Source organism: Gorilla gorilla, chromosome 6, assembly GCF_029281585.2.
Source record: "Gorilla gorilla gorilla isolate KB3781 chromosome 6, NHGRI_mGorGor1-v2.1_pri, whole genome shotgun sequence".
Taxonomy (NCBI): domain Eukaryota; kingdom Metazoa; phylum Chordata; class Mammalia; order Primates; family Hominidae; genus Gorilla; species Gorilla gorilla.
Genome location: NC_073230.2, coordinates 86,849,796 through 86,877,685, shown reverse-complemented (window position 1 = coordinate 86,877,685; position 27,890 = coordinate 86,849,796). Strand labels below are relative to the sequence as shown.

The window sequence follows — 27,890 nt, the reverse complement described above, 5'->3', positions numbered from 1 at the left end:
ACGGAGCTTGTGTAAACTAATCCCACCTCCCACTCACAAGTCAGTATTAAATTTAGGAATGAGAGAGTCTAAGATACCGACTTGGAATTACTTACAATTGTTTCACTAAACTGCTCGCCTTGGACTGTGTAATAGCACATTCATGACCCCACCCTCCCAGCCATAGCTGCCAGAATGGGATTGTTAATCAGATACTTCCCCAGACAGTCCATGAAACCAGACTCCCCTAAAGTGAAGATAGAGCCCACGGCAATTAGCAAGTAGATTCCCAATGATGACTTGGAAAACACACCCTTTTCTAGCTGCTTAGACTGCCAACCACCCGTCTTCCTGTACTTAAGGGGGACTTTTGACTCTTCCCGACGTCTCTCATTTGCAATCAATGTCTCATTCAAGACCAAGGTTAAGTTATCAATCTTGATTATAGATGCCCTGGACCGGGGTGTCTGGAGCCTCCACCGCCGCAGAGAGATGTCTGGAGACAAAGCCTCTACGGGGAAGGATTGCTGGCAAGCAGGTTGCTGCAAGGTAAGATGAAAGAATCCTTCCTGGGCAGGTAATACCCAGGACTTCCTGAAGGGGGGATATCGAGGCTCCCTTTTGGACAGCTCAGGTAGGTTCTGACCAGTTCGGGGACCAGGTGTGGCAAAACAGCTGCATGTAAGTCTGGGGTGGTACCAAAAGTCCACACTTTGGCTTACCAGAGAGTAAGTCATTGTGGAGCAGTTCTTTTATCTCTCTGAGCCTCAGTTTCCCCCTGTGTAAAAGGGAGCTAATGCTTTGTGCCTTGCAAAGCTGCTACTGGGGTTAGAGGGAAGCTGTGCAGAGCTCAGTGGGCAATAACTGTTGTGATTAGGTGGTTTTACAGGCAAAGATGATTCTTGCAGACTTGTGACTTCCCATCTGGCCTTTCCAACCTCAGGAGGACAGTAGATAACAGCGATGTCCCTTCGTGGCTCTATTCCCAGTCCCTTGCCAAGAGTTCTCATAAACATTTTATTCTGGGGAGGCGTGAACTCAGAAGTCCCCCAAAGGGAAAGAAGTCTAAGAGAGGTGTATGGCTGAGTCAGAACGAGGGACCCTGAAGTCTTAAGAACATTGTCTTCTAGCTAAATCTCGACTCACAAATAAAACCGAGTAGTACCAAATACGAATTTTCGTGTGTACATCAAATAATTGGCTTAATAGGATCAAACCAATTACACATTTTCCAGGTCTTCCCAGTTGAATTTTAAGCTCTCTCCCGGGCAGGAGCTACTGTATTTCAGGTGACTTTATATACACTCCGCCACCTTGCCTTCTTGCCTGCTCCAGCAAACACACACACACACACACACACACACACACAAACCCCACCACCACCACCACCAATACCACCAGACTGATACAGGCTTTAGGAACAGTTGTTGACTTTATTTGCATGATATTTGAGAAAACAGGAAACTTGACTTCTCTGTATAGAGCTGGGGGGGGTCTCAGCCCTGGTTTCTGAAATAAAAGGTCCCAGGTAGACAGGCCTGGAAGCTGAATATTAGACCAGTCTTAGCAGGGTTTACAGGCGTGAGCCAATGTGCCCAGCCCATTATTGTTTTCACAGGTTACTGCCCTGTTCCCACTCCCAACTAAATTGTAAGCTTCTAAGGGCAGGGACTTAGTCCACCTCTGCCATGTGGTTGGTTTTTTTAGTGTCTGACACAGCACTTTGCTCAACACATAGTGTTTGGTGATTGGACAATGGGCTTTCCAGCATTATTGGTGACATCCTTATCTGCCCCTCAGAAAACCTTTTTAAAGAATACAGGCCAGGAGCAGTGGCTCATGCCTGTAATCCCAGCACTTTGGGAGGCTGAGGTGAGAGGATCTCTTGAGCACAGGAGTTTGAGAACAGCCTGAGCAGGATAACGAGACTCTGTCTCTACAAAAAATTTAACAATTAGGCTGGGCGTGGTGGCTCACTCCTGTAATCCCAGCACTTTGGGAGGCCGAGGTGGGTGGATCACGAAGTCAGGAGATCAAGACTATCCTGGCCAATATGGTGAAACCCCGTCTCTACTAAAATGCAAAAAATTAGCCGGGCGTGGTGGTGCGTGCTGGTAGTCCCAGCTACTTGGGAGGCTGAGGCAGGGGAATAGCTGGAACCTGGGAGGCGGAGGTTGCAGTGAGCCAAGATCATGCCACTGCACTGCAGCCTGGCAACAGAGCAAGACTCCATCTCAAAAAAAACACAAACAACTTTTAACAATTAAGCATGGTGGTGTATGCCTGTGGTCCCAGCTACTTGGGAGGCTGAGATGGGAGGATCACTTGAGCCCGGGAGGTTGAGACTGCAGTGAGCTATGATCATACTACTGCACTCCAGCCTGGGCAGCAGAGCAAGACTGTCTCAAAAAAAAGTAAAAACAATTAAAAGAAAAAAGAAGACAAAGATCTCGAAGATCCAGTTCAGCAGTTGGCATTGTGTCTGCTGCCTTCCTCAACTTGACCATAATGACTTCAATTTCTCTCAAATGCCTTTGTTTTTATGTTCACTTCAATTAGCGCTAATAGAACAATACTTCGCACCTTCATAGGGTCTTTCCTTGGAAAGCTCCAAAGCATTTTACAAGAAAGTGTTAATTATTCCCATTTTACAGGCCCGAAACCTGAGGCAAAGTGAAACAGTGACTCAGTGGCAAAATTAGGATGTGATTTTCCCTCTCTGTTTTCAATTGCCTACTATAATCACTAGATCACAGGACCCCTTTTAGGTTAGAGTTAAGTTACTGTTTAAGGAGATGACAGGCTGGCACGGTGGCTCACCTCTGTAATCCCAGCACTTCGGGAGGCCAAGGCAGGTAGATCACCTGAGGTCAGGAGTTCAAGACAAGCCTGGCCAACATGGTGAAACCCTGTCTCTACTAAAAATATAAAAAATTAGCTGGTTGTGGTGGTGGGCACCTGTAATCCCAGCTACTCAGGAGGCTGAGGCAGGAGAATCACTTTAACCCAGGAGGCGGAGGTTGCAGTGAGCTGAGATCGCGCCATCGCACTCCAGCCTGGGCAACAAGAGCGAAACTCTGTCTCAAAAAAAAAGAAAAAACAAACAAACAAACAAAAAAAACCGGGCGCAGTGGCTCACGCTGGTAATCCCAGCACTTTGGGAGGCCGAGGTAGGTGGATCACGAGGTCAGGAGTTCAAGACTAGCCTGGCCAAGATAGTGAAACCTTGTCTCTACTAAAAATGCAAAAATATTAGCCGGGCATGGTAGCGGGCGCCTGTAATTCCAGCTACTCCAGAGGCTGAGGCAGAGAATTGCTTGAACCTGGGAGGCGGAGGTTGAGGTTGCAGTTAGCTGAGATCGCACCACTGCACTCCGGCCTGGGCGACAGAGTGAGACGCCGTCTCAAAAAAGAAAAAAAAAAAAAGATGACATAGGCTCTAATGTGTCCTTATTTTAAATAACATTTACTATTTCCCTGCATTATACAGGTGGTATATACTCATGTAGAAAATATATAAAATATAGAAATAAGGCTGGGTGCTGTGGCTCATCCCTATAATCCCAGCACTTTGGGAGTCCGAGGAGGGAGGATGGCTTGAGGCCAGGAGTTCAAGATCAGCCTGGGCAATATAGAGAGACTCTGTCTCTACCAAAAATTGTTTTAAAAAATTAGCAAGGCTTGGTGGTGTATGCCTGATGACTTGAGCCCAGAAGTTCGAGGCTGCAGTGAGCTATGATTGTACCACTGCCCTCCAGGATGGGGAACAGTGAGACCATGTCTCGGAAAAAAAAAAAAAAAAAGAAAGAAAGAAAAGAAAAAATATTAAGGAAAATAAGTCACTTATAAATTCATCATCCAGAGACACCCACTCTTAGGAGTTAGCCTGTTTTTTCCCTAGCATTCTTTCTTTCTTTCTTTCTTTCTTTTTTTTGAGACAGTCTCTCACTGTTGCCCAGGCTGGAGTGCAGTGGCGCGATCTCAGCTCACTGCAACCTCCGCCTCCAGGGTTCAAGCGATTCTCCCGCCTCAGCCTCCCAAGCAGCTGGGATTATAGGCGCCTGCCATCGCACTGGGCTAATGTTTGTATTTTTAGTAGAGGCGGGGTTTCACCATGTTGGCCATGCTGGTCTTGAAGTCCTGGCCTGAGGTGATCCGCCGACATCGGCCTCCCAAAGTGCTGAGATTATAAGCGTGAGCCACCATGCCAGGCCCACACAGGCTTTTCAAATTATACAAGTGTGTGTGCCTGTGTCTGTGGGTGAATATTTTAATAAGAAAAGTAAGTGCCAGAGTCGAGGCCTACTTTCCTTACTTCTTCCTTCTGCCATTCACCTCTCTCGCACAAAAATAAAATGTTGACATCCCCTTAGATTCTACCCTGGTTAAAGCTAGCTTCTTAAACCTCTAAAGATATTATAATACAGACTCTCAAAAACTGACACTACATCAAATATTTCACGTGCATGGAGCTTGAGGGAGTGAAAAAGTTTTCTACTCCTGCTAGAAATACGAGCTTTTCTATTTCCTATTTTCCACTGGAACAACCTTTCTCTTCTCTCTTTTTTTTTTTTTTAAGTCAGAGTTTTGCTTTTGTCACTGAAGTGCTATGGTGTGATCTCAGTTTACTGCAACCTCCACTTCCCGGGTTCAAGCGAGTCTCCTGTCTCAGCCTCCCGAGTAGCTGGGACTACAGGCAGGCGCCCACCACCATGCCCAGCTAATTTTTGTATTTTTAATAGAGACGGGGTTTCACCATGTTGCCCAGGCTGGTCTGGAACTCCTGACCTCAGGTGACCCACCCGCCTCGGCCTCCCAAAGTGCTGGGATTACAGGCATGAGCCACCGCGCCTGGCCGGAACAAGCTTTCAAAATCTTGCAAACCACACTTACTCAGGAAAAAAAAAATATACAATCTGACAGTGCTTATGACAAAAGAAAATCTAATTATATTTCATGAAAACAAATCTTCATTCAACACCAACTGTATAACTGTGGAGACGTGTCACAAAAGAGGGTGTAGAAAAATATTTTGCTTTGTATGATGAATACAACTGGAAAAAAAAACCCAACCCATGTCTATACCCTACATGGCCTAGCACCAGGGACATAGTTGTCGTTTAAAATATTGGATGGCAAACTTCTGTTATAAGAGCAATATTAATAATGAAACTCAATATAAATAAAACGCCCATGGTTCCTATCTCCCAGGAGGAAAGCAAATAAATTAGTATAAGTCTGAGCGCAGAACTTGAACTTTACATTAAGCAAGTTAATAATAATATTTATATAGTGTTTTACATATCTCAAGCCCTTTCAAGCTACTGTTACCCTATTAATTTCTAGTGATTCAGTAATGACATCAGTGAGAGTCATAGAAGATGGCATTTATTTTAATTGTGTACAGGAAATGGGTAATATGACCTCTCTGTGGGAGTCTCATGATGTGGGGGAGATAAAAAAGGAAAAGTGAGATTTGATATTCGAATAAACTCAAAATATCAAGAAAATGTAGGCCCGGGTGTGGTGGCTCACGCTTGGGATTCTAGCACTTTGGGAGGCCGAGGTGGGAGGATCTCTGGAGACTGGGAGTTGGAGACCAGCCTGGGAAACTCTGCTCCGTACAAAAAAAGAAGAAAAAAAACAGCCAGGCATGGTGGCACATGCCTGTGGTCTCAGCTTAGCAGATTGAGGCTGCAGTGAGCCATGATGGTGCCACTGCACTCCGGCCTGGAGTACAGAGTGCAACTCTGTCTCAAAAAATAAAGAAAAGAGGTCAGGCGCGGTGGCTCACACCTGTAATCCCAGCACTTTGGGAGGCCGAGGCGGGTGGATCACTTGAGGTCAGGAGTTCGAGACCTGCCTGGCCAACATGGTGAAACCCCATCTCTACTAAAAATATAAAAATTAGCCGGGCCTGGTGGTGCATGCCTGTAGTCCCACCTACTCCAGAGGCTGAGGTGGAAGAATTGCTTGATCCCGGGAGGTGGAGGTTGCAGTGAGCCGAGATCGCGCCACTGCACTCCAGCTTGGGCAACAGAGCGAGACTCTGTCTCAAAAAGTAAATAAAAAATAAAATAAAATAAATTAAAATAAGAGAAAAGAAAACCAAATTTATATTAGAATATAAATTTGGTAAGAAAGAGATTGCAGCCAGGGGTCAGTGGCTGGTGAGATGGGCTTTGGAAGCTTGTGTGATAACAAAAGCTCCAGGTCTCTTGTTAGAAACTTGAATGTCCCAAAGCAAGGAGGAGTCAAGTCCATTAAGCTTGATGTATTTTCTTCTTTTTTTTTTCTTTTTCTTTTTTCTTTTCTTTCTTTCTTTTTTTTTTTTTTCTGAGATGGAGTCTCACTCTGTCACCTAGGCAGAGTGCAGTGGTGTGATCTCGGCTCGCCACAACCTCCGCCTCCCAGGTTCAAGCAATTCTTCTGCCTCAGCCTCCTGAGTAGCTGGGATTACAGGCACACACCACCACATCCAGCTAGTTTTTGTATTTTTATAGAGACGGTGTTTTACTATGTTGGCCAGGCTGGCCTTGAACTCTGGATCTCAAGTGATCCGCCCGCCTGGGCCTCCCAAAATGCTGGGATTACAGGTGTGAGCCACCTTTCCGCCATAGATGTATTTTCAAAGTGTAAGCCACCACCATCTGAGAGGCCAAGCTGTACACTTTTTTTGTTTAAGACAAATCGGAGAGAACAGAACATAATCATTAGAGGTGTCGAAAGATACCTAGAGTGAATGTCATTAACATATGCTGTCCAGAAGTGGAAAGAAGGGGGAAATGGTGGGCCAGACATGAAGTCTTTGAAGATTTCCAAAAGGAGACCAAGAAATGCTGTCACCAGAGTCAGGGTGGGAGGGTGGTGAACAGGAGTCTACTGTTTAGAAATCATTACAGTTTGTTCTTACAAGTTGGGCAGGTTTTTGGTACAATTATATAACTGCACATACATTCAGGGTATTGAAATGAATGATGTACTACTATACATGTAATTACATGTAGCAAAATGTATACTTTTATTTGGTGGGTATTTACATATAGTACACTGAATAGTGTACTTAAAAATAATTAACATAAAATATTCTTTTAAAAACAGAGCAATTAAAAGTTGTTTGGTTTTCTTGAGCTCAAAAAATAAAAGAATCTGGAATCTTCCTTTCATTTATTCAAGTAGTCTATGCCAAATCATTCTAAAAGGCAGTCGCCAAAGACAAAAGAAAGAGTCATTCTCCTCTGTTATTCATAATCTTTTGATTTAAGGAAAAGGGATTTTCAAATGTAAAGTGTCTCAAAACTTCTGTCTGGTCTTAGTCCTAAATTTAAAACATATTACAAATTCAGGCAGCTTGAATTACTACCTCGATATAATTTTGAACTTCTATGTTTGTAAAATTGAGATTCTCCACATAACTTTTTATTAAGAGTATGATTCCTTTATACCATGCATCAAAATAGTCATATCTTTATGTTTATTTATGAATAAATTATGATAGAAGCATTTAGCATTATGAATTGTTTCTGATTATCCAAAATATTTCTTGTTGAAAACTATTTGAAACTCATTCTAGTTTGGATGCAAAAAAAAAAAAATTCAGAAAATGCATTAAGGTTTTAGAACGAATCTCTTGATTTTTCCTTTGAAGTATATCTGATTTCTGAGTTTTTTTCATTTTCCTTGTAGCTTGGTAAAAATTATAGATTATTCCCTAACTTTTCTTGGGGATAAAGTTTCTTAACTTTAGGTGAAATTTAATTGTATGAGTCCATAATAAAAGATCTTGTGTGGGATAAAGAAAATGGATTTTTAAAATAATGCCTTACACTTTAAGACATTTTTCAATTTGGAAGAAATTCTTGATAGTTAATTCCTTCAAGGAATTAGGTGAAGTATAACAGAACAACTTTTAAATTTGAATCTTTAGAAAACAACGCGACACATTTTCACTTCTTGGAGCTGCCAAAAGAGGGCCAATTTAGTAGTAATCTCCCCATATTTTGGAGAATTGGACAATTTTTTTTTTACTTTAGTGGATTTAATAAACTATATGTGGATGTCAGGGAAAGGAGAATCCACTAGTGTTAGGAAGATAGCAAAGAATGAACTCCCAAAAGCACTTTACAATTTTCTGCAAGTTAAATTAGTTAGTATTATCACATCCCCCATGTGGCTACTTACTGCTTTTTAGGCAAAATAAAATGGGCCAGAAAAGAAATTTAGGAATTCTGGGCTCAAATATTAATTATTTAGTTACCTTATTTGGGGCTAAGCTGTATTTCATTTAAAGGTGTCAGGAACAAACATCATCTTGGTCAGTTCCTCCATCTGATGACTGGGGGCTTGATTTTGAAAGCTTGGGTGGCAAATTGGTCATATACTTGGAAACTGTGAGATTTCATCCCCTAAAGGGAGAGCCTGAGTGTCGAAAAGTGACCAAATGCCTGTGGATTGTTTGTTTTTTTTTTCCTTGTTTTTCATTCTAAGTAATATTAATTATGTGTCCAGGTGCCCTAGGTATTTCTTGGTACTGGGCCATTTATCTTGAGAACTTACCTGCCTCTCACACCGTGCTCTGGGAGGTCATAGCCATTACTGTATTATCTTTGTAGGTGCCAGTGGAAATCTAGGTCCTAAAACCTATAAAATATTTTGTAAATATTTTATGCAGCGCACATCTTTGTAGATCCACTCTGCCAGTGGGTACTCCTGGGTTTTTACAATGGTGGGGCTAAAAATCAATCTGAAACAATACAAAAGAAACAAAATAGTCTTTGGAAATAAATACAATTTGCTTTTATTCTGTGTCTATACTTGCTCAAGAAAAATAAAGTGCACTTTAAAAAGTTTTTTTTAGGTCTCTGCTGTTTCACTCAACGCAGATAATTTTTGATCAGTGGTTTATTTTGAATGAATTTCTTTTTACAAAGTAACGTTTTATGGTGCTGGTGAAAGTTATTCTAAACTCCTCCCTTCCCACCACCCCCTGCAGAGAGCAACAAGGTTTATGTAACCCAAAACTTTGGTGGGAGAACTCAACTGTATTTAAATAGAGGTTAACCTCTGAGCCATCCAATATAGTGTGTCTGTACTAAGTCAGGTTAGCATGTAAATAATATAAATATAACCAGAAATGTAACAACAGTATTTAATAGTCATCAGATTTATTTCTAAAATATTGCCATGGATTCAGAATACTGAATTCCAACCAGATGTATTTCGGGAGTATTACACAGGTCATATATATTTCACTTTTTTGGTTCAAACCCAGGGGATCTACACGATAATTAGATTGAGAACATCTGCATCAAATCCAAACCATTTCCCTGATCCTTCCTTGAGCCTTCCCCATGGGAGGGATTTCCTTTTTTTTTTTTTTAAGCCCCTGCACATTTTATTTGTCTAGCCACCTTTAGCGCAATTCCTAGGTCTCCCCTGCCTGCTACCGCAGAAATAGACGTGCGAGGGGAAGGCGGAAGCACCCCCCCCCCACCCCCGCCGCCTCCCCGAGTGTGCAGGCATCCTTAGAAGTCGCATTTCCCCGGGACAGGAGTGTCCCTCGGTGGCAATGACGCTTCCCGCCAGAAGCCTGACTCCGGGACAGGGCGTGGCCAGGCGCGGGGGCCTGGGCGCGCCGGTGGGCACGTGCGCGGGGACCCGAGGACCCGAGTGTCGGGGCGCCGCTGCCCTCTACCGGGCGGCGCGGTCGGAGCTACAGCGCGGCGGCCGGCCGACTGAGCGCGCGGGCCGGGGCGCCCCACACGGAGGCAGCCCTTGGCCACCCGAGATCCACAGTGCCCTGCTCTGCGCGGCGTCACCGCATCTAGGGTGGAGGCTCGCAACGTGTCCCCCGACGCCAGCGCGCTCCCACCCACCGGCGAGTCAAGGTTGCGTTGGGGAGGCAGTGAACCCCGTTCCCGACATCAAGGGCCTCCCCTTGGGGAAACTGAGGCCCCTGGCCAGCAGCGCAAGACCTGGGGACACGCGTGTTCTCTAAATCTTGGGACTTTCATTTCCAGCCTCTTCCTCCAAAAATGCCGAATTCACTGCGCCAACCCTCGAACTCACTTGAAAAGCAATTGTTTTCCACTTGCGCGTTTTATTTTGTATCCTATACAGATTTTATTTACATATGCATTTTGAGATTAAGGAATTTGGGGACTTGTTTTAACTAATTACTCGTTCAGTGAAGTACGGGAGAGTCAAAGAACAGTATTCCTACTGGAAACTCCAAGTCACACGTGTGTATAATCAATGAAAGATGACGATCATAAAACGTGTGCTTTCGCCAGCTTTTCGCGAGGAGAGAAATCAAAAGAGAATTTATTTTTTGGTTTGCATTTTAGCATTTCTGTAAACTTGGGACCACGCTTTCCGTTTTCAGTGAGTGCACCCACACTTTCCAACTTTCTGCGCCCAAAGTTGCAACAAACCAAGGTGTCTGAACCACAGGAAGTTTCTTGGGCTGTTCCGCTGAAGCGGCGCGGGGGGACACAGAACTGGGCTCCCAGACTTTTCCTGTCGTGGCCTAAACTGGAACGGCTTGGGCGAATGGGGGCTGCCGGGACTCCCAGCGCTACCGCCGTTGGGGTGCGTTCGGGTGCGACGCTGGCACCGCCGCTGTCCGGGTGTGGGGCATCCACGCGCGCGGCTGCCTGAGAGGGTCAGGGCTGTTTCCCCCTCAACTCCACTCCTCCAAACATGCCACGCTGTTCCTGGTCGTGTCGGTGTCCCCGTCCTCGCTGGGCGCAGAGGGATCAGAGTGTTGCCGTCCACCGTCGGGGCGCCTCCCACGCACGCTGCTGCGGGGGGCCTGGGCCACGCAGGGGTCGGGTGTGGGGGGTCCCGGGCAGGTGGTAGCGGCGTCTCCGCGCTCTGTACACTAACCACTACAGGGGCGCTCCGACGTTCCCCCCAACCGGAGTCTTGAAGGCGCTGCGCTCGGCCACCGCGGGCGATCGCGATCCCTGCGGGAGACCCCCCCCCCCGCAGCCCTCCCCAGGTGCGCGGTGCCGGGGGACCCCGGGCGCTGCCCTCCAGCGCCCCCTCGGGGCCGGGTCTGTGGCCGGCGCGACCGCGGACTTTGGGGGGGGTTGTCCCGAGGGGCGGGGGTCGCCGGCCGGCCCGCGGAGGGGAGGGGGAGGGCGGTGGTGGGGGGGTTGGGGGAGTAGGGGCCGGGGCCGCGCGCGCGAGGCCGGGCCGCGGCCGCCGCGCCCTGGGGCTGCGACTCCGGCTCCGGCTTGGGCTCGCCATGGCTGCGGCGGCGCCGTGAGGAGGAGTCCGCGTCCTCAGTGGCGGCGGCGGCGGCCGGCTCCAGGCCGGGTTTTGGCGCCGCCCGCCTGCTGCCTCCTGGCGGCTCCTGAACTCCAGCCCCCTCTCTATCAGCCGCTCACTCCGTCTCAATATGTCTCAAGATGGCGGCCAATGTGGGATCGATGTTTCAATATTGGAAGCGCTTTGATTTACAGCAGCTGCAGGTCAGGCTCCTCCGCGCTCGGCCTCGCGCCCGGGGGTGGGGGCTGCGGGCGGTCGCGGCCTCCGCCGGGGGCCCCGGGCTGGCCCAGCCGCCGGGGGGCCCGCGGCGGCGGGGAGGAGGGGGGTGCCGGGCACCGCGGGGCCGAGTCGGGGCCGAGTCCCTCCCGCTCCCCGGCCCCCATTGATCACTCGCTTGATCGGAAATTGATCCTCTTTGTTCAATTCATCGATCAGCCCAAGATGGCGCCGGGAGCCGCCGCCGCCACCACTGCCCCCGGTGTCTGCCCCCACCCCGGGCGCCCCCCCGGGCCCCGCGCCGCCGCTGCCGCCGTTGCCGCCGCCGCCGTTGCCGCCGCGGGACCGGGGAGGGGGCGGCCCCGGCGGCCCGCGGGGCGCGCGCGCGAGCGGGGAGCGGGGAGCGGGCGGCGGGGGGCGGGCGGCGGCGGGCGCCGGGAGGGGGCCGCGGCCCGGCGGTGGCGCCCGCCCGCCCGCTCGCCCCGCGCCCCCGGCCCGCCGTATTCCCGGGGAAAGTTTGTGGGGAGTTGCTGCGGGGGGTGAAGCGCCTGCCTCTCCAGGAGGAGCCGCCGCCACTGCCGCCGGCGCGGCGGAGCTGGGGCTGGTGGCGCTGTGGTGCCGCCGGCTCGGGGGAGGGTCAGAGCGGCCACCGGCGGCGGCGGCGGCGCGGCCCGGCTCCGGCCGGGCGGGCGCCCGCGCTCCCTACCCCCGGCCGGCCCCGGCCGCCGCCCCCGGCTGTCACCGGCCCGGGCCGCGCCGCCGCTCCGGCACCCCGCGTGTGGCTCCCGGCGCGGACCCCCGGGTTTGTTTACGTCCCGGGGAGCGCCCCGGGGCCACCCGCGTACCTCGCGGCCGCCCCGCTCTTTTGTGTGCCTGTGTCGGTGACGCGGACCTGTTCCTCCGTGGCGGACCCCCGCGGGTGCTCTTTGGGGAAACTTGGCGAGGGGCGGCGGGGGTGCCCCGCGCGCAGTGTCGCTGGGTCCCGGTGTCCCGGGCCGCCGGGTGCGGGCGCGGGAGGAGGAGGCTGCAACTTTCCCCGAGCGCAGGCCCCACGCTGTTCCCCCGGGTGCCCAGGCAGTGTACGCTGCCTCCCCGCCGCCGGTCCGAGCCGCGATCTCCGCGCGCCTGGGGGCTCCGGCGGCCCCCGGTGACCTGCGGCGCCCGGTCCCTTCCTTGCCTCCCCTCGGGGCTTCTGCCCTCTCTGCAGGGCCCGCCATGGAGCGCGCGGCGGGTGCGCTCGGAGATGCCTTCTCGGGCCGGGTTCTCGAAAGCAGAGCCCCGGGGGCCCGTTGGGACCGTGGCGTGCCGGGCGGTGGTCCGCGCGCGGAGTCCCCGGCGCCGCGGGGGGACCGTGCCGGGGCTCCCCGGCCCGCGCCCGAGCCGCCGCCGTGCCCAAGGGGCGAGTGCCTGCCTGCCACCCCCCGCCCGGAGGAGCGGCGCACCCTTAGGGTCCGCCCCGCACGTGCCAGCTCGGCGCCCGCGGCGCCCGGACAGCCCCGGGACTCTGCCAGGTGGATGTTGTGCGTAGCCGGAGCCAAGTTGAAGGTGAGCGGCGTGTGGGCCAGAAGTCCCGAGATTGCAGGCGCGAAGGGAACCGGGGATGTCGGGGAGTGCCCGGGTCCCGCGGCTTAGAATGCTCTAGGGCGGCCTGGTGCTCTGGGAGGGGATAGGAGGGTTCCTCAGGGCCCCTGGGGAACTGCAGCTGCTCCCAACTGCTAAGGTGTGCGTGAAGATAAACTTGGCTGAACTTTCCTAACCTGGAGGACTGGTGACAGTGACCTACCGCAATACCTTTGGGAGCAAAGCTCAAGATGCAGGCTTGTATGAAACGAAGCGGGTTGGATTAAAACATATTTAAATGGAATCTGACAACTTTAATTGTATGTGCTTGTTTTCTGCTCTTGCCTACTAAGAACGATAAAGCCGAGTCATAGTCGTTATGAAATTTCCTGAAATTTCTCGCTTAACTAGGAAGAAGACTATGCGAAATATGTATTTCCGATAAGATTAAAACTTAAAGGAGTTTAAGTATTTATTGACTAAAATAGATTACTCCAAAGTGTCTATTGTGTAAATTAGATTCCTGGATGTAATGAACACAGCCGAATGGCATTTTTGATAAATTGGTCTACCCTGTTTTAGTAAAAATAGCTCCCTTTTACCATAATTTAATTCCTGTGCTTACTGTAAAACCCGTTGTGGAGTTTTAAGGACAAACCTTATTATTATTATTTTTCTCTCTTGTCTTCATAAATGTGACATCCTAGCTTAATATCAATGAAATGTCTTTTTTAAAGCATCCTGGCAAAATTGCCTGGAAAATGGATTTGGTTTCTAGAGTTACTAGATTTTAAGAACTCTAAACCTTCCTGTCCCCTATATTAGCTACTTCTTCAGGGGATCAGGGCTCCAGGGTTCCATCGAAAGTTTCCATGTCAGTTTACTTGCACTTTATGTGGATATTAGGAAGAAATCAAAACCAAACCCCAAAACAAAGTCCCTTATTTGAACGTCATTCCTCTTTACTCCTTTGCTTTTGGTGGTTGTTAACGATTTGGTCTTAGATGATTTCCTATGGGTTTGCAAACTTCAGTCGAATACGGAATGTCAAAGTTCAAGTCTCAGGCCAATCTGGTTCTTTCTCTGGGCCGTGAGGAGGCCTTTGGAGTTGGCGTCTGGTTAATTCCCACCGATAGTCAGTGAGTCAATAGAACGAGTTTGGGAGAGAATTCATTAGTTCCAGATTTTTCTCATTTTTCCAGACCTCTTTATACTGAGATTGGGTTGCCACCTGGGGGTAAAGAGGCTGATCGGTCTTTGCAGAGAGAAATCCAGGTTGGAGACGTCAGCGGGTCCAGGTGAGGTTGGGCCGTTCCGCAGTTCTGCAACCCTGGCTCACTGGGTTCTTGTCCCTCGGCTTCCTGGGTCTTGAAGCTGCTGCCTTGGCACAGGAGTGTGTGCTCAGGAAGAGAGTTTCTGAAGATTGTGTTTTATTCCGTTTCCTTTTTAGTCCCAAAGGCTTGTGGTATGGAAGTTTCAGTGCTTTGGTATTGCTAAGACTAGTTGGACAAGTTTTTTATCCTATCTCAGACTTGTAAAAACCAGGTTTTCTTTTCTTTTTAAATAAGAAAAGCACTGTTGTATAAATTTGTCTTTTAAATACATATTTGAAAGGAGGACACTTTCTAAGACAAAGCTCATGGCACTCTGTATGTTAGTGGAGCTTTGAACTCTTTGGGACGGGGCCCGCCAATGACTGCCTTCCCTTTGGGACATTATTCCCACATGGTGACCAGCCTTCCCCTTTAAGCAGCCTCTGCAAAAGTAAACTTGAAAAGTTGCCTTCTTTTTCAGAATCAAAAAACAATTTCAGTTTTGCTGAAAGTCCATTTTCTGATGGCTTTTTTTCCCCGTTGTGGAAGTGTGTATGTTACTGGCTGTCCAGTACTGTTTGCCATCATAAGTATATTATTTTAATTAAAATGTCCCATCTAGTACCCTTTATAAAAGAACAGTTCAAGAAATTACTCCACTGCTGCTCCTGCTTTTGTTTTCTTGGTTCTTTTAATATGGGTGTCTTTGAGGTTGGATGTGGGAAGGGGTCGTTGGCAGTTGATTTAAGTTTTTTCCTATGTGAAACTCTTTTTCCTTAAAGGTGCAAGTGGTGAGTTAATGCAACAACTCCTGGTACAGTTGAGTCCACAGAGAGCCCTTTGACTACATCCTCGGCTTCGTGTATCTTCTGTCGGTAGTTAGCCAACCTAAGAAAGCTGAAAGGGCCAAATAGTCCAATACCTTCAGGAATGATTCTCTCCTAAATCCACTGAGCTAACCTTAAAAATGCAGTCTGGTGAACTGTGCTAAGCCTAAAACCTTTAATGGCTATTTAAAAAGTCTCCTGTTTTTGCACAATTAAGACAAACCCACCAGGGTTTATATGGGAGCTGTGAAGGAACAGTAGTTTGTGCTCTCTGATTCCCTTCTGGGTCTACCTGTAGCAGTAAACAATCAAAACCACTCCTGAGGCTGTACTCACTTTCTGTGTCTTAGGAGAGAAAACAAGACTAGAAGTAGAAAATCCACATTTGTTTCAGCTCCTCTGTAATGCCCCAGGAACGTCTGTTTTTAGTGAAATGAAGGAAGGACACGTTTGTTAGGGGAAAACTCATACATTTCGTAAGCAGAGAAATTCATCATATGAAGAATCCTACAGAGGTAGGTTAAATTCCTACCCGTGCTTCCATTTCAAATAGTTTACACATTTGTCACATGTAAATTTCACAGACAGGTATATCTGACGAATTGTAACACAAATGGTGCGTAAAAGGCAACTCTAACCATTATTCGAATATACAGGATCCAGGATCGTGAGTTACTGTAGAAATTACTTAAGACCTATTTAAAATTATTGAATACATAACTTTAAAAAATGTAATTGCTCTATGAAAAGTGACTTTTATTATAATTGTCAAAGACAGAAATTTGTCTGTCTTGTCCTTTTGTTTTGTCTGAAGCCCCGCGTTATCGCTGCAGAGAGAGAGTTTTGGTTTCCACCGAAATTTCCCTGCCTCCGATTGTTTAAACCAGACCCTTAATCTTATTTTAACATATTTAAAATGTTCAAAAAACCCGGAAGAATTGTTTTGTGTAAGTAGCAAGCGAGTGTAGCTTAAACACTCAAGCAATTCTGGTATCTAATTGGAAACAGGTGGAATTCTTGGAATCCCATGTTTGAGTCTTTTTATAGCAAAGCCCAGGGACACTTTTCACTTATAGCCATTCGTTTTGTCGAAGCTATTTGAAGAGGGGCCCCACAGCCTCTCCTTATGTCCCACTGTTACTTACCTGGACAAAGCAGTCATGCTGGGCGCTTTAGGAACTGGATACCTGTGAATGCCTGGATGCCGAGAGAAGTGTGTGTGTGTGCCGATAATGGAGTGAAAAAGGAATCTAATGGTATAGTTGGACAAGCAATTTAATATCTGCATTGTTATATGACTTTAGAGCAAAGAATTTGTGAATTCATTTGTGATTTCTGACTTGACGAACCTTGACTGACCAGAGCATGTAGGTACATTTTATTATACCCCAATAATGATACAGAATTCAGAGAGAAGGTACTTCCCCCCCCCCCCCCCCCCACCAAAAAAAGTTCTACATTTAGAGAATATAAGCTCCACCAGCAACCAAAAAAGTATTAACTTGGTGAGGGGGATATTTTCTTTTTCTTTTTTTTTTTTTTTTTTTTGAGACAGAGTCTCGCTCTTTCGCCCAGGCCGGAGTGCAGAGGCACTATCTCAGCTCACTGCAAACTCCGCCTCCCGGGTTCACACCATTCTCCTGCCTCAGCCTCCCGAGTAGCTGGGACTACAGGCGTCTGCCACCACGCCTGGCTGATTTTTTGTATTTTTAGTAGAGACGGGGTTTCACCGTGTTAGCCAGGATGGTCTCGATCTCCTCACTTCGTGATCCGCCCGCCTTGGCCTCCCAAAGTGCTGGGATTACAGGCGTGAGCCACCGTGCCCGGCCTATTTTCTTTTCTTTTTCTTTTTTTTTTTTTTTTTTTTTTTTGAGACGTGGTTCTCTCGCCCAGGCTGGAGTGCAGTGGTGCGATCTTGGCTCACTGCAAGCTCCGCCTCCCGGGTTCAGGCCATTCTCCTTCCTCAGTCTCCCGAGTAGCTGGGACGATAGGCGCCCGCCACCATGCCTGGCTAGTTTTTTTTTTTTTTTTTTTTTTTTTTTTTGAGATGTAGTCTGGTTCTGTGGCCCAGGCTGGAGTGCAGTGGCGCGATCTCGGCTCACTGCAAGCTCAGCCTCCCGAGTTCACGCCATTCTCCTGCCTCAGCCTCCGGAGTAGCTGGGACTACAGGCGCCCGCCACCACGCCCGGCTAATTTTTTCTATTTTTAGTTGAGACGAGGTTTCACCGTGTTAGCCAGGATGGTCTCGATTTCCTGACCTCGTGATCTGCCTGCCTCTGCCTCCCAAGGGGCTGGGATTACAGGCGTGAGCCACCGTGCCCGGCCGATGTTTTCTTAAATATTAATGGCAGGGCCCTCTGGATTGACTGTGTCATTTGACCCATTCCAGTTTTCAAGGCGTGGTCTTGAAAAGCTGTCGATCACTCTGGTTTTGGGATGTGTTTCAGAACCAAGTTTCGATGGTGTGTCAGTGTTGGATTTTCCTGCTGAGGACAGCTAAGGTTTGGTATGGAGCAGTTTTGGATTTGCTGAGCTGTAATCAGTCCAGCTTCTCTGCTGTCTTCTGAGAAGGTTGATGGAGGAGAGTGGTCTTTGGCGGGGATGGAGGTTTCCCTGCAGGAAATGAACCAGGACTGAGGGGAACCTGTGCCGTTCCCCTCATTTGTCCTGCGCCTGAAACAGCTTTGAAGCACCTGGCTTGTGACTTAAAAGATTTTTAAAAAGCATTTGTGCTGCCCTATTCGGGTATTACACAGTGAGGGTGAACCATTCTTTTAGAAAGACGTCTAAGGCCGGGCGCGGTGGCTCATGCCTGTAATCCCAGCACTTTGGGAGGCCAAGGCAGGCAGATCACTTGAGGTCAGAAGTTCGAGACCAGCCTGGCCAACATGGCAAAACCTCATCTCTACTAAAAATACAAAAATTAGCCTGGCATGGTGGTGCATGTCCATAATCCCAGCTACTCGGCAGGCTGAGGCATGAGAGTTGCTTGAGCCCAGGAGGTGGAGGTTGCAGTGAGCTGAGATCGTGTGACTGCACTACAGCCTGGGTGACAGAGCGAGACTCTGTCTCAGAAAAAAAAAAAAAAAAGACATCTAATTTGTTGTAAAACCTGTCAAGAACCTTCCCTTTAAAAAGCTAACGCCTCTCTAATAAAAATAATTTTAATTTTGTTGTAATTAAATTCAGAGAGGATGATGTTAGTGCACAAAATAAAGATTGTCAATTTCTTTATTTTAATCCAAGGCATTTCCTAACTGCAGGAGGCCCAGGACCGTTGGCAGAAATTTTGTGTTGATTAGAGCCTCAGGCCATGGGAGGTGCAGGTACTGTGGCCACAAAGTTCGTCGCCCAATCCCTGGCTGACCCCACAAGCAGGACTGGTACAGATCCCACCCTCAGGGGTCTTCCTACACAGAGAAACATAATCTCACACAGGTGACTGGAACGGAGCCAAGGATGGTGGTGTTCCTCCTAGGGATTTACTAACACTGCCAGCAACTCAAGAACTAGCCAGCCAGGAGTTTCCTAGTAAGTGAAACTGACTTGGTTCTGCTTCCTTTCATGAAAACCTTTGTGAAAATGAGCCCAATAAGGGGTCCGAACCTTTATAAAGCACAGGACCCCCCAGAGTGGACCGGGCCCTGGCCGACTCCATCAGCCGAAGCTTGAAATCTTGAATGGTCTCGATGGTCTTGACTGTGTGTGATTGATGCAGTTAACAAAGGAGGAAATTAACAGAGCTTACTCTGAGACACCAGGGAAGTGGCTTGTTCTTTCTTGGGGTTACTTTGAGTGGATACTGGCACCCTGCTTGTTTTCTTATAGATACCTTTCTATTGGGCTGTGTTTATTCAATAAGGAAATGCAGTTAACATTTTTTAAAAAAGTAAACCATGGGTTATGAGGTGTTTCGAGTTTGGTTAAGGGAAAAACAAATTGACAAATTAGCTCTTTCTTAAGTGAGTATTGCGAAACAGTGAGAAATAGAATGCCTGTTGTACCGTCATTAAAAATTTATCTGGGTGTTGACAGCTTTTTGTTAAATGTAAGACATTCAGATCCTGTCCACCCAGCATATGAAAAAACCAAACCAAACCAAACCGAAAAACAAAATGCAACACAAAAGCTTCTTTCCATTTCCCCCCAAAAGCAAGACAATTTTTCTTAAACTGGGGCTTTCTCCCTAACGAATTGCCATGATTTTGTTTTCTCTAACATAGTTTAATATCTTTAACACAGAACGAATATCAACTCTTTTTATTTTATTTTTTGAGACGGAGTCTCACTCTGTCACCCAGCCTGGAGTGCAGTGGCACAACCTCCGCTCACCGCAACCTCCACCTCCCAGGTTCAAGTGATTCTCGTGCCTCAGCCCCCCCGAGTAGCTGGGATTACAGGTGTGCACCACCATGCCCAGCTAATTTTTGTGTTTTTAGTAGAGACAGGGTTTCACCATGTTGGCCAGGCTGGTTTCAAACTCCTGACCTCAAGCAATCCAGCCCCTTCGGCCTCCCAAAGTGGTGGGATTACAGGTGTGAGCCACCGTGCCTGGCCTCCACTCTTTTTAGACACCTTTGTTGAGTTGTTGTTTGGGGCCTGTAAGTTTCTCTGGCTTATTGCCACTTTCCCCTCCTGTTTCTAGGGAAGAAATGATTATTTAGATAAAAAATAATTTGATAAAAGGTAGCAGATGATACCAAAGGTAAATCTTTGTCTTGAAGAGCCTGAAGCTGTGAGCACTGGTAAAGCCGTGGGCTGCAGTGAGGGAAGGGCCGGCTTGGAGCCGCCCTCTGCCTAGCCTCCGGGTGTTAGCTGGAGCCCTTGCTGTCAGGACGGCCTGTCACTTCTCGCCCTTCTCCTGCCCTGCCAAGCCTGTCCCTTCCTGTGTTGTGACAACTTTTTTTTTTTAAACAAGTATTTCTACAGCTCCATTATTTTGAGATTCTTGGAAGAAAGATACTATGTAAATGAAAATTAAAAATAAAATTCTCGCTGGAGGGAATCGTATACATGTAATGTTTTTGATGAGGCTTGGAAAAGACTTTCGTTCTCCCTCTGGAACTGGGAACATTCTGTGGCTCCCGTCACCATTTCTGTGTCACTCTGAAAGGTGTGGCAGATAATGGTGAAACATATTATTTTCTGTTTTTCACCAAGTAGTTGACCCAGAACTTGAACCCATGCAGTCCTGGGTCCAGTGAATTATTTCTGTTGCATACAGTTCTGCTGTGTCCTCGCCGAGAGCATAGTCAGCAACCGCCCGGAGAATACCAACCTTTCAAAAGAAAAAGGGCTGGAGTCCCCAACATACAGAGATTACAGCTAAAATTACGACCAGAGCTGTTAATCAAATCCCATCTTCCCTTCCTATTCACACAGTAGAGATGTTATAAGTCATACAGGTTTGAGACAGAAAATTGAGAGCAGAGGAGCATGTGTTTAAACCAGCATAGAAACATTCATTTACCAGAATTGCTTTATTTCAGCCGTATCTCAACTCGTTGCTTACACAGTAACGCATGCTGTCTCGTCACTCAGCCAAGTGGGAGACAAGTTCAGGTTTCTGCTCCATGGGATCCAGGAGCCTGCAGTCACCGGTGAGCCTGGAGGACCACAAGGTGGCCAGGGCCCTTGGAGAGCTGTGCTGCGGAATCGTAAAGCTACCATCCGGAGCTGGCCGTCCCAGAGGGAAGGCTTGGTCATCTCTTCCCCTCCACCTGGTCCTCAGCCCTGGTCCCGCAGTTTGTCATCCCGCAGTTTGTCAGCATCGACGTGGGACTGGGAGAGGAAGGATATTGCCAGTTATGGTTGAATGTCATTGTCAGGGGAGTAAGAAGTAGTTTGTGATTGTTTTACGTGGCTCTGTGTTGGTATATAATTATGCTGTCATCTTAAAACGCCCTGATACCTTAATGAAATCTGTGTGTGTGTGTGTGTGTGTGCGCGCAGTTAGTCTTCGGGGCTGCTTATTGTGTGTGAGAGCCAAGTCTTTCTAACACACAAGAGCTGAGTGCGTCGTCTTTTACTTGTTTCAAAACTGCCCATTCGAAACAGGTCGCAATCCATTATAAATGCAGCTGCCAGATTAATCTTCCCGAACCATTGATTTCATCATGCCATTCCTCTCCTTAAACATCCATGGTGGCCCACTTAGGCACAGAGTGGAGACCACATTTCTTAGGGTAGCAGACAGAGTTCCTGATAGTCCTTTCTGCCCCACCTAAACCTTTTCCATCCCAGCTAGAATGACTCCAGAATCTTTCTTATTTGGGGGAGCTCCCTCCTCCTCCCTCTGCACATCTGAGCTTCAAGCCTACTTCAGAATTTTTTTGTTTTTTTTTTTGTTTTTGATTTTTTGAGGCAGGGTCTTGCTCTGTTGCCCCGGCTGGAGTGCAGTGGTGAGATCATAGCTCACTGAAGCCTCGACCTCCTGGGCTCAAGCAATCCTTCCACCTCAGCCTCCCGGGTAGCTGGGACTATAGGCATGCACCACCACGCCTGGCTGATTTTTCCATTTTTTTTTTTTAGAGACAGGGTTTTGCCCTGTTCCCCAGGCTGGTCTTGAGCTCCTGGGCTCCAGTAATCCTCCCTCCTTGGTCTCCTAAAGTACTGGGATTATAGGTGTGAACCACTGCGCCCGGCCCTCAAGCCTATTTCATGCATTCCTTTTTCTTTTGCCCCTGTGTGCCCGGCAGTAGTGATGGAGACTTAAAATAGCAGTGGCTTCCCGCCTAGAGGGTGGACAGGACTGACAGGATGAGGCTGGGATGGATGGAGCAGTGTGTCTGAGCCTCTGGGAAGGCTGCAGGAAGGGCTTGGAAGGCGGGTCGGGGAGTGGGCAGGGGGCGCCCACTGAGTTCTATGTGCTTGGGGAGGTGTGGGAGAGAGGGCTTTCCAGCAGAACAGTCGTGGGGTGGCCGGGGATCTCTAGGGCTCCCCTCTGAGCTTGGGTTCCCTCCCTCTGCCCTGATTATCCCTTGGGTACTCACCACAGCATCGCCACACAGGCCCCCACTCTCTGCCTTGTGTGTCCGATTTAGGACTCATTCAGCTGGTTAAGAATGCAAAATTAATTCTTTTTTTTAATATAGTGAAAGCAGGTAGATTATATATATTAAAATGGCTGTGTTTTGAAAGCTACTGATAGGTACACCTATGGAATAGATGTTTCTTTTTCAGTCCCATTAATTATCTTTCTGTGCAAAGTAACATAAGTGTTACTTTTTCAGTCCCATTAATTATCTTTCTTTGCAAAGTAACATAAGTGTTGGTTAAAATACAGTTGACCCTTGAACAACATGGGGATTAGGGGCTGATCCCTTCTCCTGTTCCCCCCACCCCGCCTGCACAGTCAAAAATTCACGTATAACTTTTTTTCTCCCCTCCCCTCCCCTCCTTCTCTTCTCTTCTCTTCTTTTCTCTTCTTTTCTTTTCTTTTCTTTTCCTTTCCCTTCCTTTTCAGACGGGGTCTCATTCTGTCACCCAGGTTAGAGTGCAGTGACATAATCATAGCTGACTGCAGCCTGGACATCCGGGGCTCAAGCAGTCCTCCCACATCAGCCTCCCAGTAGCTGGAACTACAGACACTCACCAGCATGCCTGGCTAATTTTTAATTTTTTTCTTTTTTTAGAGACAGGGTCTTGCTTTGTTGCCCAGGCTGGTCTTGAGCTCCTGGGTTCAAGTAATCTTCCTGTCCCACCCTCCTAAAGTGCTGAGATTATAGGCATGAGCCACCAGGCCCACATAAAACTTTTCATTCCCCAAAAACTTAATTACTAATAACTTACCGCTGATGGGAAGCCTTACCGATAACATAAACAGTTGCTTAACATGTATTTTGTATGTTAATATGTGTGATATACTGTATTCTTAGAATGAAGTAAGCTAGAGAAAAGAAAGTGTTATTAAGAAAGTCGTAAGGAAGAGAGAATATATTTACTAATCAGAATATAGAATGGATCATCGTAAAGGTCCTCATTCTCTTTGCCTTCACGTTGAGGAGTCTGAGGAGGAAGAGGAGGCGTTGGTCTTGTTGTTTCAAGGTGGTGGAGACGGAAGGGCTGGAGCAGGTGGAGGGGGAGTCAGGAGAAGCAGGCCCAATTGGTGTAACTTTTTTTTTTTTTTTTTTTGAGATGGAGTTTTACCCTGTCACCCAGGCTGGAGTGCGGTGGCGGATCTCGACTCACTGCAACCTTCGCCTCCCAGGTTCAAGTGATTCTCCTGCCTCAGCCTCCTGAGTAGCTGGGACTACAGGCACCCACTACTACACCCAGCTAATTTTTATAGTAGAGACGGGTTTCACCGTGTTGGCCAGGTTGGTCTCAGAATTCCTGACCTCAGATGATCTGTCCACTTCGGCCTCCCAAAGTGCTGGGATGACGGGCGGGAGCCACCATACCCAGTCCCACTCAATGTCACTTTTATTATGGAAAAAAAAAAATCTGCGTGTAAGTGGCCCTACACAGTTCAAACCTGTGTTGTTCAAGAGTCAGCTATATGTATAATTGTACCTGTGGCACATAGAACACAAAAAGATCCACATTTTTAAAAACAGCATTGGGCAGAACAATTTTTTGACAGAGGTCTGTTGTTTGACTCTGCTGACAGTCTGAGCGGGAGGAAACTTCCCCATATGAACGAACGGGGAAAGTGCATGTTGTAGTTCTCAAAACCCAAAAAAATCTAAGAGAACCCCAGCAGCAAGAAACACAGAGGTTTGGGTGTCAGCATCGGAGGAATGTCTCACGTCTGCCTTGTCCCCCAGACCCCGTCCCTGTGTCTGGGCAAAGGCACGTCCAGCTCCGGGTCGGCCCCATTTCAGAGCAGTGGCCCTCATAGGCTTTGTGGCCTCTTCATTTAGTCTAAGAAACTACCTAGGATATTTTTGTAGAGGTGACGTCACTGTCTGGCTGCAGAAGCATTTGCTTGGATTTGGGGAAGTGAGGGCTGGGAGAGGAGGGCTTAGAGAGGCAGGATGCCCAGGCCCAGTGCGGGTGGCTGATGGGGGGTGGGCTTAGCATCTGCAGGGACAGGGTGGAGGGAGAGGAGCCACCCCAGGCAGGGGGAAGGGGTGTGCCCCCTTTGGGATATGGAGGTTTTGGGGGGCTGGTGGGAGGGAATTCCAAGGGTCGAGCCCCTGGGGAAAAGGAGGCTTTAAGGTCAGTGGAAAAGTGGGTGCCAAAGTCTGGAAGATGAGTTGAAACCTGGAGTTTGAAGCCCGGGGAGGATTTTGTTGGAGTGTTGGCTGGTGCTGGAGAGTTTTGCATCACTTGGGGTGGGGTGGGGTGAAGAATTAATTTGAACTGGCACAGCACCCCTTTGTCTTGACTTTCCCCGTTCTGGAGTGAGGACGGCTTGATGTTTCAGCAAAAGGAGTAGTGGAGAGAGAGAATATTGCTTGTAGGATTGGGTTCCACATACCATATCTACAGTTTTACATCCACTGGTGACAAGACAGGAGCTTTTCTATTTTTGTTTTGTATTTTTATGTTTTTGTGCACTAATAGTAATGGTTTCATGGGAACAGATGGCGAACGGACACGGGCTTAGGCTCTTGGTTTATTTCATGTTACTTGCATGACAGCCCTATGGAGCTGCGTACCTGCCATAGGTGAGAAGCCGGGAGTTGGGGTTACATCCCGGACTTTGCCGAGCTCCAGGAGTGTTTTTCCTCCCGACCCGCGCTGTTCCCTAGACAACCCTCAGCCGAAGCAGTGGGGTCATCGGGTGACTCAGAAGGGACCTCTTCTCAGGGGCCGCCCAAGATGAGCTTGGCTGGGTCTGGGTCACTTAGCAGTGAGCAGCTGGGGATGGAAATGGGGCCGGGGTGGGTGGGCTTGAGGGGAGCACTTTCTCGGGGAGGCCTGGCTGGAGCCTTGCCCTGGCAAGACTTCAAACTCAGCCCCGCAGAGAAGGGTCATCTGATGATAGAATCACGGCTGCCCCATCATTCCCATTAGCAAACTTCATCTGATAGTTGGGGTACGGTTGTGGCTCGGGCTGTAAGGAGCCCCCCTGTTGCATTACTCACTATCCTCAGATGCCCCATCCTTGCTGAAGCAAGTTTGTTGGGACAGTTTTGGGGAACTGTTAGGAGAGAGGCCTGGTCATGGGGCCGGAGGGGCCCAGAGGAGCGGCCTGCCCTATCTGTGGGCAGTTCGGTGAGTGCTAGATGGGGTGTCTCTTTACAGGACTTTCCTCTGAGATGCTGGGGCTATGCCCCTGGGTGCTGGGGAGTGAATTGCCCGTAGATACTGATACCTGTACTTAACCCTTTGATGGTCAAGACCAGATCCCCACTCTCCAAGCCCCTGGGAAACTGGTTGATGTAGCCCCTGCAGTGATTCCGCACTGAAATCCATGCAGATCCCCTGACATGGTCGGGGCAGCACCCACCACGCAGGCTTCTGTTCTGAGCTACATGGGATGTTGGGCATGTGTTTTCTAAGAGACTGATTTCATAAGACATGTACCAGTGGCCGAATGGCCTGAGAGAAACAGCCTGGTCACAGCGACATCCCTGAGATCTTAGCTTCTTTTCCTCGGGGAATTATCATTGGACTGGAAAACTGAGGTTTTGGGCCACTCTGGATTCAGATGCTTTTGTTGTTGTTGTTTTGAGACAGGGTCTTGATCTGCTGTGGACTGCAGTGGTGGGATCATAGCTCTCTGCAACCGCGAACTCCCAGGCTCAAGTGATCCTCCTGCCTCAGCCTCCTTTGTAGCTGGGACCACAGGTGTGCCCCACCATGCCTGGCTAATTTTTTTTACATATTTTTATACAAACAGGGTCTTAGTATGTTGGCCAGGCTGGTCTCAAACTCCTAGGCTCAAGTGATCCTCCTGCCTCAGCCTCCCAAAGTGCCGGGATTATATAAGCGTGAGCCACCGCGCCTGGCCCCGATAATTCTTGCCTGCCTGATTTTTTTATAATGATGCACTTTGTTTTGTTAAAAATTTATAAATTTAAAGACAAAATATGCAAAAATGTGCACTGGTCTCAGAAATAACAGCACGTTCGAGTGAAGTTGTTGGCAGTTCCGTGTGTTTCAGGATGATTCATTTTTTTCATAGGTTGTTGGGGCCGTGCATCCATTCGTGTTCTGAGCACACTCCATGGTACCTGATGACTCGAATGGATCCTGTTCAAGCCCCTGGGTTACCCAAAGAAATATACTTCTGGCCTGCTGGTTGGTCAGAGAATGCAGGACACATTGGGGTATCGCGAGGTGTCCAATGGCAGCGGGTTGGATGTGTCTGCTGTGTGAACAGGGCAGGTGTTTGGAAAGATGGACTCTGGCTGTCTTGCACCAAAGACTTCCTTAGGCTGTTGTTGAGCATTTATTGAGTGTCTCCTGTGTGCCAGGCAGCATTCTAGCATAGGGATTGAGTGACCAGACAGTAGGGAATCCTTGCCCTTAAGGAACTGACATTCTTTTTTTTTTTTCAAGATGGAGTCTTGCTTTGTCATCCAGGCTAAAGTGCAGTGGTGCAATCTCGGCTCACTGCAACCTCTGCCTCCTGGGTTCAAGTGATTCTCCTGTCTCAGCCTCCTGAATGGTTGGGATTACAGGTGTGCACCACCACACCAGGCTAATTTTCTGTATTTTTAGTAGAGGCGGGGTTTTGCCATGTTGGCCTGGCTGGTCTCGAACTCCTGACCTCAGGTGATCCACCCACGTCAGCCTCCCAAAGTGCTGGGATTACAGCCATGAGCCACCATGCCCGGCCGGAACTGACATTCTTGCAAGGGGGATGGAAGACAAAGGCAAGGAATAAGTGAGTGCCCAGTGGCCTGGGAACAGACGGAGCAGGACTGATACACAAAGCCCCACAGAGTCACTTCTGTCTTCTGAAGGCCCTGAGAAATAACTTTATTATTATTATTATTATTTAGAGACAGAGTCTCGCTCCGTCGCCCAGGCTCCAGTACAGTGGTGTGATTATAGCTCACTGCAGCTTTGACCTCCCGGGCTCAAGCGATCCTCCCACCTCAGGTTCCCGAGTAGCTGGGATTACAGGCATGCGCCACCATGCCAGGCTAACTTTTTTGTATTTTTTGTAGAGATGGGGGTCTCATTGTGTTGCCCAGGCTGGTCTTGAACTCCTGGCCTCAGGCGATCCTCCTGCCTTAGCCTCCGAAAGTGCTGGGATTCCAGGCCTGAGCTGCCATGCCTAGCCCCGATTTTTAAACTGAAGAGGGATGGTTCAGTTGTTGGGGTGTGTCTTAGAGGATCCTTCCGGAAGCCCCACATGGAAGGCGGGCTAGAGTGAGGAGGGAGGGGTGATAATGGAACCAGGAGGGTGTGGTGGTCATGGCCCAGTGAGAGGATGCCAGGCTGTGGCCGTGCCAGACTCAGTGTGCCTGGCCCTGGCATTTCAGGCAGGGACCACTGAGGGGTGATGGGAGAGATGGGGCTGGGTGAGTGGCATTTCCACAGGCATCCAGAGGGGTGCGAAAAACTGAGGTTGGGGAACAGCAGGGGCAGGGAACAGCCTGTGGAGGGTGTGGTCATCAGTGTCCCCCGCCGACATGGCACATCCAGCGAGCCCACTGTGTTCCCAGCACCTGCGGTGCAGGGGGCTGGCACCTTCAGGGGCGGGCTTCATGTAGACGTCCACCCAGTCAGTCCCCACAGGTTTATCAAACACAAGTGGGGCGACAGGACCCACACTTCGGCGTTGGACGTGACTCACGCGGGGAGTTGGCTTGGAGTT

General features: G+C 48.7%; 1 protein-coding gene across 14 annotated transcripts in view; it reads left to right on the top strand.

Annotated features, from left to right (window-relative positions):
* Positions 1 to 11,180: 11,180 nt before the first annotated feature.
* The window catches only part of CUX1 (cut like homeobox 1), a 466,860-nt gene continuing 450,150 nt past the window's right edge, over positions 11,181 to 27,890 (top strand). For 5 of the 14 annotated variants that reach the window (XM_055392897.2, XM_055392894.2, XM_055392893.2 and 2 more), the window contains exon 1: positions 11,315 to 11,456. In XM_055392897.2, coding sequence (XP_055248872.1) covers positions 11,394 to 11,456 — 63 coding nt within the window. In that variant the 5' untranslated portion in view covers positions 11,315 to 11,393. Of the gene's footprint in view, positions 11,457 to 12,153; positions 13,015 to 27,890 lie in introns of those variants that run through there. The other 9 variants (XM_055392891.2, XM_055392887.2, XM_055392885.2 and 6 more) reach the window with 5 other exon arrangements.